Here is a 15,063-nt window from a genome sequence, read left to right as displayed (position 1 = left end):
TATGCACCCCTATGTTCATAGTGGTGCTATTTATAATAGCCAAGTGCTAGAAATAGCCTCAGTAGTCATCAGTAGAAGAGTGGGTCAAAAAACTGTGGTACATTTACACAATGGAATACTATGCAGCAGAATGAAAGAAGGAACTCCTACCTTTTGTGGCAGCATGGATGGAACTGGAGAATATTATGCCAAGTAAAATAAACCAGGTGGTGAAAGACAAATACTATATGATCTCACCTATAATAGGAATCTAATGAACAAAATAGAACCACAGACATGGAAACATGGAACAGACTGACAGCAGTCAGAGGGGAAGTGGGAAGGAGATAATGGTGGTAATAAGGGGAAGGGACTAGTCAAAGAGTATGCATGAATGACCCATGGACATGGACAACAGTGTGGTAATTGACTGTGGGAGTGAGGGGTGGAGGAAGGCAAAGGGGGGAAAATTGGAACAACTTAATAGAACAATGAAAAATGGTTTTAAAAAGATTATTATATTTATGACACTGGGTATGAAAGAATTTCTTGTAAAAGATTGACACATTTGATTATATTAAGTTAGGGAAGCTAACAATTCAAATGTTATTTTGGACAGTCAGTCCATTCTAGAAAGAAAGACAAAGAAATAAGGCATACCACCCTCCCCCCAGTAAGTGTGAAAGGGACAGAGAACAGGTACATGGATCATAGGTTTTCCCATTTCAGGGAATCCCTGGAGAATCATTCAGGTGAGATCATGTAGAAATAGTCCACTATGTGTCTAGATGGTGGCACTGGTATTGAAAGAATTAGGCAGCTATATAAATGGGCCTGAAGTGATGCTACTGGCTCCTCATGGCTAAAAGTCAGAACTTGCAGAACTTTCTAAGTGTCTGTGAAGGCCAGAGTCTTAGCAAGGGCTGGACAGTGGCAGAGACCTAGATGAGGAAAGTGGACAGAATCACATTTCTAACAGATGAGGTACCAGTTTACTGTGTTACATGAGCCAAAATAAACAATTACACTTCCGCTCAGGCTAGGTACTCCAGGAAAAAGATCCAGAGAATACCATATAGATTTGAGGTCCCATTTTCACCCAACCAAAAGAGATTCATAAATTCCCATCCCCACATATATCATGTTATCTTTTAAATGATCATCTTAAAGAATAAAAGGAGAAGAGAGATGTCTGAAAGACTGACTCATTCAGAAGAACATAAATAAATCACTGAGTTAGACTTACATTACATTTATTTTCTTCAGCCCAGTATATGTAGTTTGGAGGAAAATTAAAAATTAGTTATAGGAAATAAAAAAAGCTATATTTGTTTTTCTAAATGAGATTAGTAAATGTATTATTGCAAAGGATGTAGAAAAACCCATGTGCTATTAGAAAAATTGATTTTCTTTTGAAGGTTATCATAATAACAATTAAAATTAAGTTATGAATAACTTATAAGGTAGCATTTTATATCTAGGAATTTATTTATACTAGTATGCATATTGTGTGAGGAAATACCATATTTTTCAGGCCATAAAACACACCTTTTAGAGGAGAAATATAGGAAAAAAATTTTTGAAGCAAAAAGTATGGTAAAATATTGAATAACATAAATAACATAATATTTCACCAATTTAAATGTAAACAGAACTCAACAGCAGCATTAACAACCATTATTCCTCCCAAATTTTGGCGGGGGGAGTGTATCTTATAGTTCAAAAAATATGGTATATGTTTACTATTGTGGGTATAGCAAAAAATTGGAAACCACTTAAATGTACATTGATAGAGCACTAGCTCATTATAGTACCTCTTCACAATGGAATATTATACAACCTTGTGGAAAAATAGGAACATATCCATGTGGGAAAAGATCTAAGATATAGCATTAGGTAAATACAGCAAGTTGTACATTAGAAGGTTTAAAATTATTTATTTGAGATCATAACTGGGGGTTTATTGTGAAGAGATGAAAACAATTTTTCGCACTTCTGATATTTTACAGTTCACATAAGCACCTTTATAATAAAAAGATCTGGAGATAAATAATTTTTATTACATTTTTTACTTCCTCACCCACTGTTTCACTCATACTGCCTTATTTCCCATTTCTAGGAATCAAATAGCAAGGGCAAATTTTTCAAGGCAAACACTTACCTTTTATTTCCAACTTGAACAGAAGATTAATCCCCAGTGCCAGTGCAACATTTGAGCTGAGACAGGCAGTCACCTTGTTAGTGAGGGTTATCTGTCCATAGTTTTGAGCAATGGATTTAAATGGAAAGAAACTGGCAAAATATAGAAGGCTTCCAGCAGAAGCAGCCAAGTGGGCTGTAAATAAGAAATTGCAATCAGTTTTAAACAATATGCAAAATAATGAATTAAAAGGAAATTTTTAGATTACATTAAAGGAATAGAGTGTAAGCTGTACAAAGGAAGGGGACTTATTTTTGTTGGTTTTTGTATCACCAATGTCTATTATATAGCATGTGCTCAGTAAATATGTATTGAATAAATGAATTAATGTATATTGTGTGTTAATGTATAAGATGTTTACCACATGTAATAAATATTCAGAGTCATTTAGAACTTTCAGTCAAGTTGGTGGCATAGGTAAATGTCATATTTGCATCCTCCCACAACCACATCAATATTACAACTAAACAACAGAACAATTTCACTTATAATAGCATCAGGGTAATAAAATATTGAGGAATTATCCTAACCTTGCAGGTGAAAGATTTATACACTAAAAACACAAAATATTGCTGTAAGACCCTAAAGAAGCCAAATAAATAAAAAGACATCATATGTTCATGGATTGGAAGACAATACCGTTAATATGACAATGCCACCCAAAGTAATCTACAGATTCAATGCAACCCTTATCAATACCACAATAACTCCTTTTCTGAGAAAATGAAAAAACAATCCTAAAATTTCTATGAAATCTGAAGGGACCCCAAATAACCATAATAATCTTGAAAAATGAAGAAAACTGGAGGATTCACACCTCCTGATTTCAAAATTCACTACAAAGCTTTAACAACCAAACAGTGTGGCACAGAGTAATGGAATAGCATAAAGAATTCAGAAGTAAGCTTACATGTAGATGATCAAATAATTTTCAAAAAGGATGCCAACATCTTTAAATGGGGAAAAAATCAGTAATTTTAACAACTAGTACTGGGGAAAGTGGCTATATGTAAGCAAAAGAAACACTATATATAAAAATTAACTCAAAATGAATTAAATTCCTAAACATAAACTCTAAAACTATAAAACTTTGATGAGAAAACAGGATAAAATCTTCATGATATTGGCTCTGGCAGTGATTTCTTGGATCTGACACTAATGGCAAAAGTAACAAGGGCAAAAACAGACAAACTGTGCTTCCTCAAAATTAAAAACTTTTGTTCATAAAAGAACACTATCAAAAAGTCAAAAGGCAACCCACAGAATGGGAGGAAATATCTGCAATTCACATATCTCAAAAGGGATTAGTAATCAGAAAATATAAAGAATTCCTCAAACTCAACCACAAAAAAACCCTATCAACCCAATTTTAAATGGGCAAAGAACTTGAATGAGCATTTCTCCAAAGAAAATGTATGTAAACACATGAAGTAATGCTCAATATAACCAATCCATTTAAAATTATACCTCAACAGCTTTGCCAATGTGCACAAACTTTGCAGACAAGATCTTAACTGCATATGCCTTTCTCCACAGGCGCAGGTTATCTCTTCCAAGGAGAATAATTAGACACACTCAGTAAAACATGCTAATCCAGTGTCTCTTAGTCCTTTTTGCATTTCATGACAATATAGTCCCCATTTATAAATTTGAATTAATCTCACTAGTGCTGCTACTTACAAATAAGCCTGCCTTAAATGGTGCACCTTCTAACAAAAGGCTTTAAATCTGTCCAAATTAGACCAGTAAGCAATCATGTTAGTGCTATGAGACTTGATCACTATAGGAGGTTTTGACAACCTGTTCTCATGACTCTTGTTGTCTCTGGACTACCTTAATGGCCAAACATTGCCCAAGGCTTTTAATGCAAGAAACTTCCCATCTTGACTTTGTGCTATACATCTTCAAAAAAAAAACACCAAAAACAATTACTGGCCATATATCAGGCTCTACTGTAAACAGAGGCTTTCATAAACCCTGATATTTTGACTGTCTATAACCAGCTACCCATTATGCCTTGGGTCATGGAAGTAGCACCCCACGAGCTTGGCACATCTACTGAGGCCTCATTTATATAAAATGAGAACAAACCTGAGCCTTCTGGCATATTCCACTTGTAAAAGGAAGTGGTCTCCTCTGATCTCAGTCCTTTCTAGATCACCCTTCCTCCAGATTTCTTGAGTACTTGGGGATCCCCTTGGGTTTAAATAAGTGTACACAAATAGGAATTCACAGACTGCACAAATGGCATTGCCATCATCATAAATGGTGGAGATCAGTAGAGTTTCTGCTTTCTAGTCCTTAATCAAGATGTCTCTGATAAAGAGACCTCTAAGGTCAACAACCTTGACTAAACTTCAGGGAATCATCTCAGTACTGATGTTCTGGCCAACAAATAGCCTCATATTCACATTACAAACTGTTGGGTCATCTAACAGTTGTCCCCTCAGGGTGAAAAACCCTGGGAATCATTTTGCTTCCAGATATTAAAAATATAAATCAAAATCACATTTCTCTACAATACACTAAGACCACCATTATGAGGTCTTACCACCTTTAGTTACATTTATTACTAATAGTAACCAAGGCACACATTTCAATTCTCAAATATACAATGATGGACTTTTATAAATGTGTTCCACAGAACTTTTGACCCTGATAGGTCCCAGATAGCTGGTTTAATTGAGAGACATGGTAGTCTCTGCCAATCACTCCTTTTCAAGTATTAGGTATGCACATAGAGGACTAAATAAATCTCTATCTTTTCCCAGGTCATAATCTCTTTTAATCCAAGGCCCTTTGGCCAGATCATACCCGGCACTTTAAAAAACTTTACAATGGCACTTTCCTATATTTACTTTTTATGGATTAACTTATTGGGGTAACACTGATTAATAAAATTATATAGGTTTCAGTGTACAGTTTGACGATACACAATCTGTATGTATTGTGTGCCTACCACCCAAAGTCAAATCATCTTCTGTCACCAAACATTTGACCTCTTTTATCCTTTACTACTACTCCCCCATTCCCTTCTCTCTGATGTCTATGAGTTTTTGTTTTTTTCTCTTTATATATAGTATATATTTTATTAGTTTGTACTAATACATTCTCATATTGCAAAAGCAATTTAGTACAAGAATCTTTCTTTTGATATTTGAATCATCTGAAATAACATATAACTGTACATCAAAAAAAATCTCATTTGGATATCAAAAACAGACAAGCTAAACAATAAAAAATTGTCCTTTCTTACAAATGGACATTGAAGTGAACCCAGTTCACTTTTCTTTTTAAAAGCTTCCAAAGACAAAAACTGATGAAAGCTAATTAAAATGAATAAAAACTTTGTTTACTAAACTACTGGTCTCTGGCACCATTTTTAGTTTTTTGCTGTTTTGATGTAGGTTCTTCTTTGTCTGTTTTTTCTCTCACTCTTTTTACTGGTCCAGATGCACCATTTTCAACACATTTATCAACACTATTTAGTTTTTTGGCCATGAGACTGTACTTTTCTTTTAGCAGACCCAGTCTGGGAAGCTTTCTTTTCCTTTCTTTTTTGTTTAAATTTGTTTGTTTTCTTAAATTTTAATTTGCTGCCTTCAGTTTTATATCTCACATATGAGTAAAATCGATGGTTCTTGACTTTTTTGTCTGATTTATTTTGCTTATCATGACATTCTCAAGATCCATCCATGCCGTTGAAAATGTCAGTATTTCATCTTTTCTTATGATTGAGTAGTATTCCATTGTATATTTGTACCATATCTTCTTTATCCAATTCTCTATCTAAGGACACTTTGGTTGTTTCTATGTTTTAGCCACTATAAATAATGTGCAGTGAACATAGGGCTACATATATCTTTACAAATATGTTTTCAAAATTTTCAGGTAGATATCCAGAAAAGGGATCACTGGGTTATATGGTAGTTCTATTCTTAATTTTTTGAGGAACTTCCATGCTGTTTTCTGTAGTAGCTGTACATAGAGAATTACCAGTATGGAAATTCTCACCAGCAGTGAATGAAGGATCCTTTTTCTCTACAACCTCTCCAGCATTTGTTATTACTTGTATGTCTTGTTGATAATAACCATTCTTTAACAGGTGAGATGGTATTTCATCACAGTTTTTATTTGCATTTCCCTAATAGCTAGTGAAGTTGAGCATCTTTTCATATGTCTGTTGGCCATTTGTATGTCTACTTGGGACAAATGTCTATTCAAGTCCTCTACCCAATTTTTAACTGGGTTGCTTTTTTTTTTTGGTGTTGTGCAGTATGAGTTCTTTGTATATTTTTGATATTAACCCTTTGTTGGAGTTGTCTTTTGCAAATATCTTCTCCCATTCAGTTGGTTTTCATTTTGTTTTGTGGGCAATTTCTTTTGTTGTGCAGAAGCTTTTTAGTTTGATATAGATCCACACATTTTTGTTGCATTTATTTCCCTTGCCTTTAGGACCAAATTCAGATCATCTTCTATAGGACAAAGGCCCATAAGTTCAGTATCTATATTTCTTCTATGTAATTTATTGCTTCAGGTCTTATATTACAGTTTACATTCAATATTATTTTATAGTAGTTTCAAGCATACAAAACAGTGATTAGACAATCATATATTTTACAATGTGTCCCCCTCAATATTTCCAGTATGCTACTGGTACCATACATAGTACAATATTATTGACTATAATCCGTATGCTGTAATTTACCTTCATGTGACTATTTTGTAACTACCAATCTGTAGTTTTTTTTTTTCACCGATCTGTACTTCTTAATCTTCTTGCCTTACACCAGCCCTATATCCTCCATTCACTTTAGCACTATAAATCTGTTCTCTATGTGCACAAGCCTCTTTAAATTTTGTTTGTTGATTTATTTTGTTCTTTAAATTCCACATATTAGTGAAATCATATGGCATTTATTTTTTTGTTATTGTTGTTCTATTACAGTTGTCCCAATTTTCTCCCATTGCCCTCCTGTGCCCAGCCAACCCCTGCTTACACAGACAATTCCCACAATGTTGTCCATGTTGATGGGTCATTCATACATGTTCTTTGACTAGCCCCTTCTCCTTATTTTTGATTATCCCCCTCACCATCCCTGTTGGCCACTGTCAGTCTGTTCCATGCTTCCATGACTCTGGTGCTATTCTGCTCATCAGTTTACTTTGTATATTACATTTCCCTTATAAGGGAGATCATATGGTATTTGTTTTTCACTGACTGCCTTATTTCACTTAGTATAATATTCTCTAATTCCATCTAGAAAATGTGGGAATTCCTTTATTCTTTCTCCTGTGTACTATTCCATTGTGTAAATTTACCACAGTTTTTTGATATACTCATCTACTGGTGGGCACTTAGGGTATTTCCAGTATTTGGCTATTATAAATAGTACTGCTATGAAGATAGGCATGCATAAATTCTTTTAAATTAGTGACTTGGGATTCTCTTCTTTCTATTGTTGTTCAAGTATAGTTGTCTCTATTTTCACCTTACCATGCACCCCCGCCCCCCCATCCCTTACTCCCATCCCACCCTCGAACCTACCCCCTTTGGTTTTGTCCATGTGTCCTCCCTACATGTTCTTTGATGGCCTTTCCCCTCTTATCCCATCTCCCCCCTTCTCTCTGGTTACTGTCAGTTTGTTTCTTATTTCAATGTCTCTGGTCATATTTTACAGTGGAATTCATGGTTCAAAAGGCAGTTCCATTTTTAACCTTTTGAGGAAATTCCATACTGTTTTACAGTGGCTGTATCAGTCTGCATTCCCACCAACAGTGCACTAGGGTTCCCTTTTCTCCACATCCTCATCAGCACTTGTTGTTTGTTGATTTATTAATGATAGACATTCTGGCTGCTGTGTAGGTGATAAGCCAGCACTGGGATCTTGGGTGCTTCTCTGGCAAACTCTCTGCTTTCCTCCTCAAAACCTCTGTCCTCAGTCTCTCCTCAAGCATCTGTCATCCACTTTGCCATCCATTTGCTGGTACCCAGGTGACAAGTGCACAATATTTCATTCTTTGTGTCTGGAAGATGGCTGCAAGGTAGGTGGGACTGAACTCACTTGCTTGTGCACCTAGTGGGACACCCAGCTGATTTTCCAAAGAATGGAGTGGACAGCCAACAGAATCCCAGCTGATATGAAGTTGGGAAACTAGAGTTTGTAGAGAAGTTTAAATATGGACATGTAAGATAATAATACCTGGAGCTGTGAGAACACCAAAGGCAGATCCAGAAAGAAGTAAGAAGGATAACACCAAGAGCTGAGATAAATTTCACTTTACCATCCTTCAGAATGTGTATTTTTTTGTTATTTTAACTTATTTATTTCCCTTCTTTCCATTTAGTTTTTTTTGTTTTGTTTGATTTCATTGTTTGATTGATTTTCATTATCACCCTTTCATAATTTATTTTAATTTTTATTCTTTCACTTCACTCATACTCCAATAATACACTACTATTGGTCTTTTTTTATTCTTTTTATTCAGATTATATATTTCTTATCATATTATTGTTATTTCCAATCCCACAGAGCATATTTCTCTGGTCTTAGTCCATTTTGCCATCTAACTGAGCTTTATTACACTTGTGGCTAACTTTATTCTCTCACACATTCTGCCAAGTTTCTATCCTTTACTCTCACTATATCTCACCATCTAACCTCACATAAGTGCTCTTCTTTCTAAAGTCAGCTCACATTCTTTTTTCCTTCTAATAAGATTCTAATATCTTTTTCACCTTTCATAAACAGTGGCTAGTTGGGTGAAATATGGTTATTGCTGGGTTTCTCCAAAGGAACTCCTACCTGTTCTCTACTTGTTAGTACTTTATCCCATAGAATACTCCCCCACTGTCATAATCCACTCCACCTTCACCCTCCCCCAGATCACATACAAGACAAGGTGGGAGTTGTAAATATCAGTAAACCTGCTGAATTGGAGAACCCACCAATAAAAGAGCTACCAACAAGTACAGCCCAAGTACAACAAGGGAGCCCACACAAATGGAAGAAAGGGCAACCCTACAGCATCCAGACAGGGAGATCAAAGAGACCTCACCACTGAGTCCCACAGAACTCCTACCACACAAATGCACCCTATGAAGACAGCTGGCAAATCAGAGCATCTGGAATTGTAGAATCAAACAAAAAGAGTCACATAAAATGGGAAGACAAAGAAAGAACCCTCAATTGAAAGGAATGGAAGACTCCCCACTAAAAGAGCTAAGTGAAATGAAGGCAAGCAAACTATCAGATATAGAATTCAAAAGAATGGTTATAAGGATGTTCAAGGAACCAACAGACAACTACAAGGAACTGAATGGGAACTATAACAGTATGAAAAAGGAAATAGAAACTATAAACAAGAACCAGAAAGAAATGAAGAATACAATATCTGAAATGAAAAATATACTAGAAGAAATTACAAGTAGTCTGGATGAAGCAGAGGATCAAATTACTGAGCTAGAAGACAAGGTAAAAACAAATACCTAGGTAAAGCACCTGCATGAAAGAAAACTAAAAAAATATGATGACAGATTAAGGGAACTGCAAGACAACATGAAATGCAACAAAATTCAAAACATAGGTATATCAGAAGGAGAAGAAAATGAGTGAGGCACAGAAACACTGTTTAAGAAAATAATAACAGATAATTCCCAAACCTTGAGATGGGAAAAGCCATGCAAGTTCAAGAAGCACCAAGGGTCCCAATCAAGAGGAACCCACAGAAGCCTACTCCAAGACACATCATAACTAAAATACCAAATTTTAAAGACAAAGAGAGAATCTTAAAAGCAGCAAGGGAGAAACAAGGAGTAACATAGAAGGGAGCTCTGATAAGGTTAGCAACTGATTTCTCAACAGAAACACTACAAGCCAGAAGAGAATGGAAAGAAATATTCCAAGTGATGTAAAGCAAAGGCCTTCAACCAAGACTGTTTACCCAGAAAGGCTCTCAATTAACATGGAAGGTGAAATAAGTAGTTTCTCAGACAAAAGTAGGCTAAAAGAACACAACTCCACCAAACCAGCACTGCAAGATATGTGGTTGCTAAAGCAACCACTTTAAGAAGAGGAAAAGAGTGAGAGACAGAACACAGGTAGAAAGAGGGACAATGAATAAGTACCTATCAGTAATAACTTTACAGGTAAATGGATTAAAAGCTCTAATCAGAAGACATAGAGTAGCAGAATGGAACATGACGCACACATATGCTGCCTACAAGAGACCCACCACACAACAAAAGACCTACACAGATGACCAGTGAGGGGTTGGAAAAAAATACTTCAAGCAAATGGGCAGCAAAAAGAAGCTGGTGTAGCAATACTTATGTAAGACAAAATAGACATGAAAACAAAGGCTATAAAAAGAGACACAGAGGGACACTTTATAATACTCAAGGGAAGAATCCATCAAGAAGACATAAACATTATAAACATACATGCACACAACATAGGAGCACCCAAATATATAAGGAAAATCTTGGAGGATTTCAAGAAAGATATTGACAGCAACACAGTTATACTGGGGGATATTAACACCCCACTGTCAAAAATGGATAACCCTTTCAAATAAAATATCAGTAAGTATGTTGCAGCATTGAAAATGTCCTTGATCGAATAGACTTAACTGGTATATATAGAACCTTTTATCCCAAAGAGGCAAAATACACATTCTTTTCAAATGCACATGGAGCATTTTCAAAGAGAGACCACATAATAGGACACAAAACAAGCCTCAACAACTTCAAGAAAATTGAACTCATACCATGCATTTTCTCAAGACCCCATCATAAAGGCCTGAAACTAGAAACCAATCCTAATGACAAAACTCAAAAACACTCAAATTCATGAAGATTTAATAACATGCTATTTAACAATGAATGGGTAAATAATGAGATCAAGGAAGAAATCAAAATGTTTCTGGAAACAAATGAAAATGAACACACAACAGTCCAAAACTTATGGGACACAGCAAAGGCCACCCTAAGAGAGAAGTTCATAGTGATACAGGCCTACCTAAAAAAGACAGAAACATTTCAAATAAACAACCTAATCCTACATCCACAAGAACTGGAGGAACAATAAACAAAACCCAGAATGAGGAGTAGGAATGAAATAACCAAGATCAGAGCAGGATTAAATGATATAGAGACTAAAAGAACAATCCAAAGGATCAATAAATCCAGGATCTGGTTCTTTGAAAAGGCAAACAAAATCAACAAGCCTTTAAGCAGACTCATCAAGAAAAAAATAGAGAGGATACAAATAAAATCAGAAATGAAAGAGGAGAGATTACAACTGATACCACAAAGGTACAAAGGATTATAAGAAATTACTATGAAGAACTGTATACCAAGAAACTTAAAAACTTGGGTGAAATGGACAGATTTCTAGAAAAATATTATCTCCCAAAACTGAATGAAGAAGAAGCAGAAAGCCTGAACAGATTGATAACACCTGGTGAAGTCAAAGCAGTAATCAAGAAACTCCCATCACACAAAAGCCCTGGACCAGATGATTTCACAAGATAATTTTACAAAACATTTAAGGAAGAGCAAAGACTCCCAAACTCTTTTTACAAAGCCAGCATCATCCTCATCCCAAAACCAGACAAAGCCACAACAAAGAAAGGAAATTATAGGCCAATATCACTGTTGATAGATGCTAAAATCTTCAATAAAAATAAGTTTTAAAAGTCATTATCCCACATTTTAATTGTTTTAGTTGGGAGAGTAATTCCATTTATTTAGTTTATTATACATCCAGAATTAAAAGTTCTTTTCCTTTTGAAATAAATAAATACAATATCTTCTGTTTATCATGCAGTATAACTTTTTTTTTAATACATCACCTGTTTTAGCTCAACACATTATTTTTCTTTATCTGAAATTTCATTATGCTAGTTGTTTTCTTGGGGGTCCTCCAACATTCAATGACTTGGCCTACCACAGCATTTAGCCTATGGTCATATTCACAGTTATGATTAGTTAAAAAAAACAATGCCGTAATAACAACAGAAGGATGCAAAGCATAATCAGCAAAGGGAAAAGGAACATAAGAAAAGCCTAGAGGAAACCAGGTATAAGGTTCCTAGTATTTTCTTTCAGTGGAATCACACAGGTTATGCTTAATTTCTCCAGCAATGAATTGTGACCTGTGTGAAAAGTTGACCAGATGCTCATTAGAGATTCAGTGACCAAGGTTTTTGTTGGGGGCTGGTTGCAGAGGCATTCTCTTTCTAACATATATCAAGGTTCAAGACTCCCAGAAGAAAAGCATGTGTTCAGTTTAAACCATATTATTTTCACAGTTTAGGTACAGTGAGCCACTCTTATTAGAGAGTGATGGGAATCTTACCAAAGCTTAAGTTCCCAGATGGCAGTCAAAGGTCAATCTTTAAGAGGCCTTTCTAAGGATAAGAGTCTCAAGCCAGCACAATTCTTTTCTGCATAATTACAAATACCAATTGTGAATTGTGAAAACCAATCAAATGATGATATTTGTGATAACATATTAAAAGTTAAGTTACCTTACAGTTAAAAATCTTAACTGTAAAGCTATAGTTATACTCTAAAATAATTTAATAGGGATGATATTCTAATGGTTCAGTTACAGGAGAAAAATATTGGAAGTATAATGGTTAATGCTTGTCTAAAAATATTCCTTAATCTTTTGGGAAGTGACTTAAAATTGCTATTGGAGAATTATCTACAAAATCTTTAATAGACCAATCTGTGGTTATTTGGTCACATATTTTTCTTAAAAAATTTTTTTTAAAAATATTTTATTTATTTATTTTTTAGAGGGGAAGGGAGGGAGAAAGAAAAAGAGGGAGAGAAACATCACTGTGTGGTTGCCTCTCATGCTCTCCCCACTAAGGACTTGGCTGGCAACCCAGCCATGTGCCCTGACTGGGAATTGAACTGGTGACCCTTTGATTTGCAGGTCAGCACTCAATCACTGAGCCACACAAGCCAGGGCTAACGTATTTTCTTATGTGAGTTCACAAAGAAAATCAATTTTCCTTTGTTTTTATGTATACAGTACAAGTCTTGCCACATGGTTAAGTGCACGAAGGACATGCTGCATGAATGAATGAATGAATGAATACCTCCTCCCCTTGACTTGATTTCAGAAGTGATTTGAAATCAACTTCTGCAGAAAGCATTGTTTATTTTTTTATTATTTTTTCAAGCAAAGGTAGTTTCTTAGTAGCTCTTCAACAAAGCATTCATTACTCACTTGCATACATTGAAGAACAAGAGTTTACATTGGTTCACAATGAATACTTAAGAAACTTAATTGTAAATCCATTTTGACTTGAACCGAGCACTACTTTCAACTCTATCCATGTCTCCAACACAACATTAACTATAAAATGGAGTGGAACACAAACATTAGAGTAAAAGGTAATCATTTTTAAACATTATGTCTTTTCTGACCATAATATTTAGCCAAACTGAACATCAGTTGTAACTGGATAGTAGAGGTAAGTACATCTCCCATTTTTTTTGTTATTCTAAGTTCTAACTGGTCACAATTTTATTTTATATCCCTTTTTAATATATACATTAGGCCATATTAATTTTCAATGTTCTCTTTACCTCCTGTTCAACCATTTCATGTTTAATTCATCTTCTATGATAGAATACAAGCTAAGACTATGTTTGACTATATTTGGGTGCTCCTTTTAGCACCCAAACAGAAATTGTATTACAGGAGAACTGTTAAACTTACCTTTACTGAAGAATGTGCTAACCATAAAGCCAAAGAAAATTGAAGCAATGGCATAACATACAAGAAAGACAAAGATGCAACTATAGTCACTGTAGCGGAAGATTGGTTCATTGGAAATCTAAAATAAAACAATATGACATAATATAAGGCATGCCATAAACACAAGGGAAAATGGAGAAAATGATAGCCCTAAAGAAACAGATCACACTGCTCATTGACTGAAGTTCATTGAGTTGAAAAGTTAACTAAATAACTTATTTCTTATGGAAGCATTTATGTTTTTTTTCTGAGGTTGAGCAGGCTATTGTTTCCATAGTGTCGATAATATAAGCCACATTTCCTCTTCCTGACAACCTGAGAACAGTTAGCCAATACTTGAGAGGGATTACTTTATCCCTCTCAAAGGTTAGATGCAGCAGGCTGCAATCAATGAGAACTAAGATGTCTAATACAGTAGACAACCACATGTAGCTACTGAGCACTTGAAAAGTAGTGTGACTGAAGAACTGAATTTTTATTATCATTTATTTTTAGTTATTTTAATTTATATAAAAATAGTGTCAAATACATATTAAGTATTTCTGATGAAAATACTACATATGGATTGGGATGTGTTTTAAGTAGAAAACATAAACTGCAGTTTGAAGACTTAGTACAGAAAGAAAGTAGTTACAGCATTGAACAACACAGACAAAGTCCGTAGGTTTATGGAGTTCATGTTCTCCATATTTCTCAACTCACCTTCCCCCATCAAGATGTAGAGTCTATTTATTCATCCCCTGGAATCTGGGTGCACTCTGTAGTTAGTAGTGATGAGATACCATGTCTTCACATGGTCTGATAGAAAGAACCCATGGAGAGGCCCTGAGACCATGTGGAAAGAGAGACCCAGCTTAGCCTAGCCTTTCAGACATGCCTGCCAAGGCACAGCCATCTGGGTGAAGCCATATGGGACTTGTCTGGCAAATACAGCCACTAACTGAATTCCACTAAGTGATTCTCCTCAACACTACATAGAGCAAAGAAATCATTCTGCGGAGCCTGCTCAAATTCCTGACCCACAAAATAATAAGGTATAAAATAGATGCTATTTCACTAAAAAATAGAAATAAAAAAGAATGTAAAATATTTTAATTTTCAAAT

General features: G+C 35.1%; 1 protein-coding gene across 1 annotated transcript in view; it reads right to left on the bottom strand.

Moving 5' to 3' along the window:
* Positions 1 to 15,063, bottom strand: part of LOC123825428 (phospholipid-transporting ATPase ABCA3-like) — a 137,546-nt gene that overhangs the window by 107,925 nt on the left and 14,558 nt on the right. The window contains 2 exon segments of the mRNA XM_045848812.1: positions 2,141 to 2,314; positions 13,921 to 14,038. Coding sequence (XP_045704768.1) covers positions 2,141 to 2,314; positions 13,921 to 14,038 — 292 coding nt within the window.

Source organism: Phyllostomus hastatus, unplaced genomic scaffold (assembly GCF_019186645.2).
Source record: "Phyllostomus hastatus isolate PE091 unplaced genomic scaffold, TTU_PhHast_1.1 phas_contig_64, whole genome shotgun sequence".
NCBI classification, from domain to species: Eukaryota; Metazoa; Chordata; class Mammalia; order Chiroptera; family Phyllostomidae; genus Phyllostomus; species Phyllostomus hastatus.
This window is presented reverse-complemented; position numbering and strand designations above follow the sequence as displayed.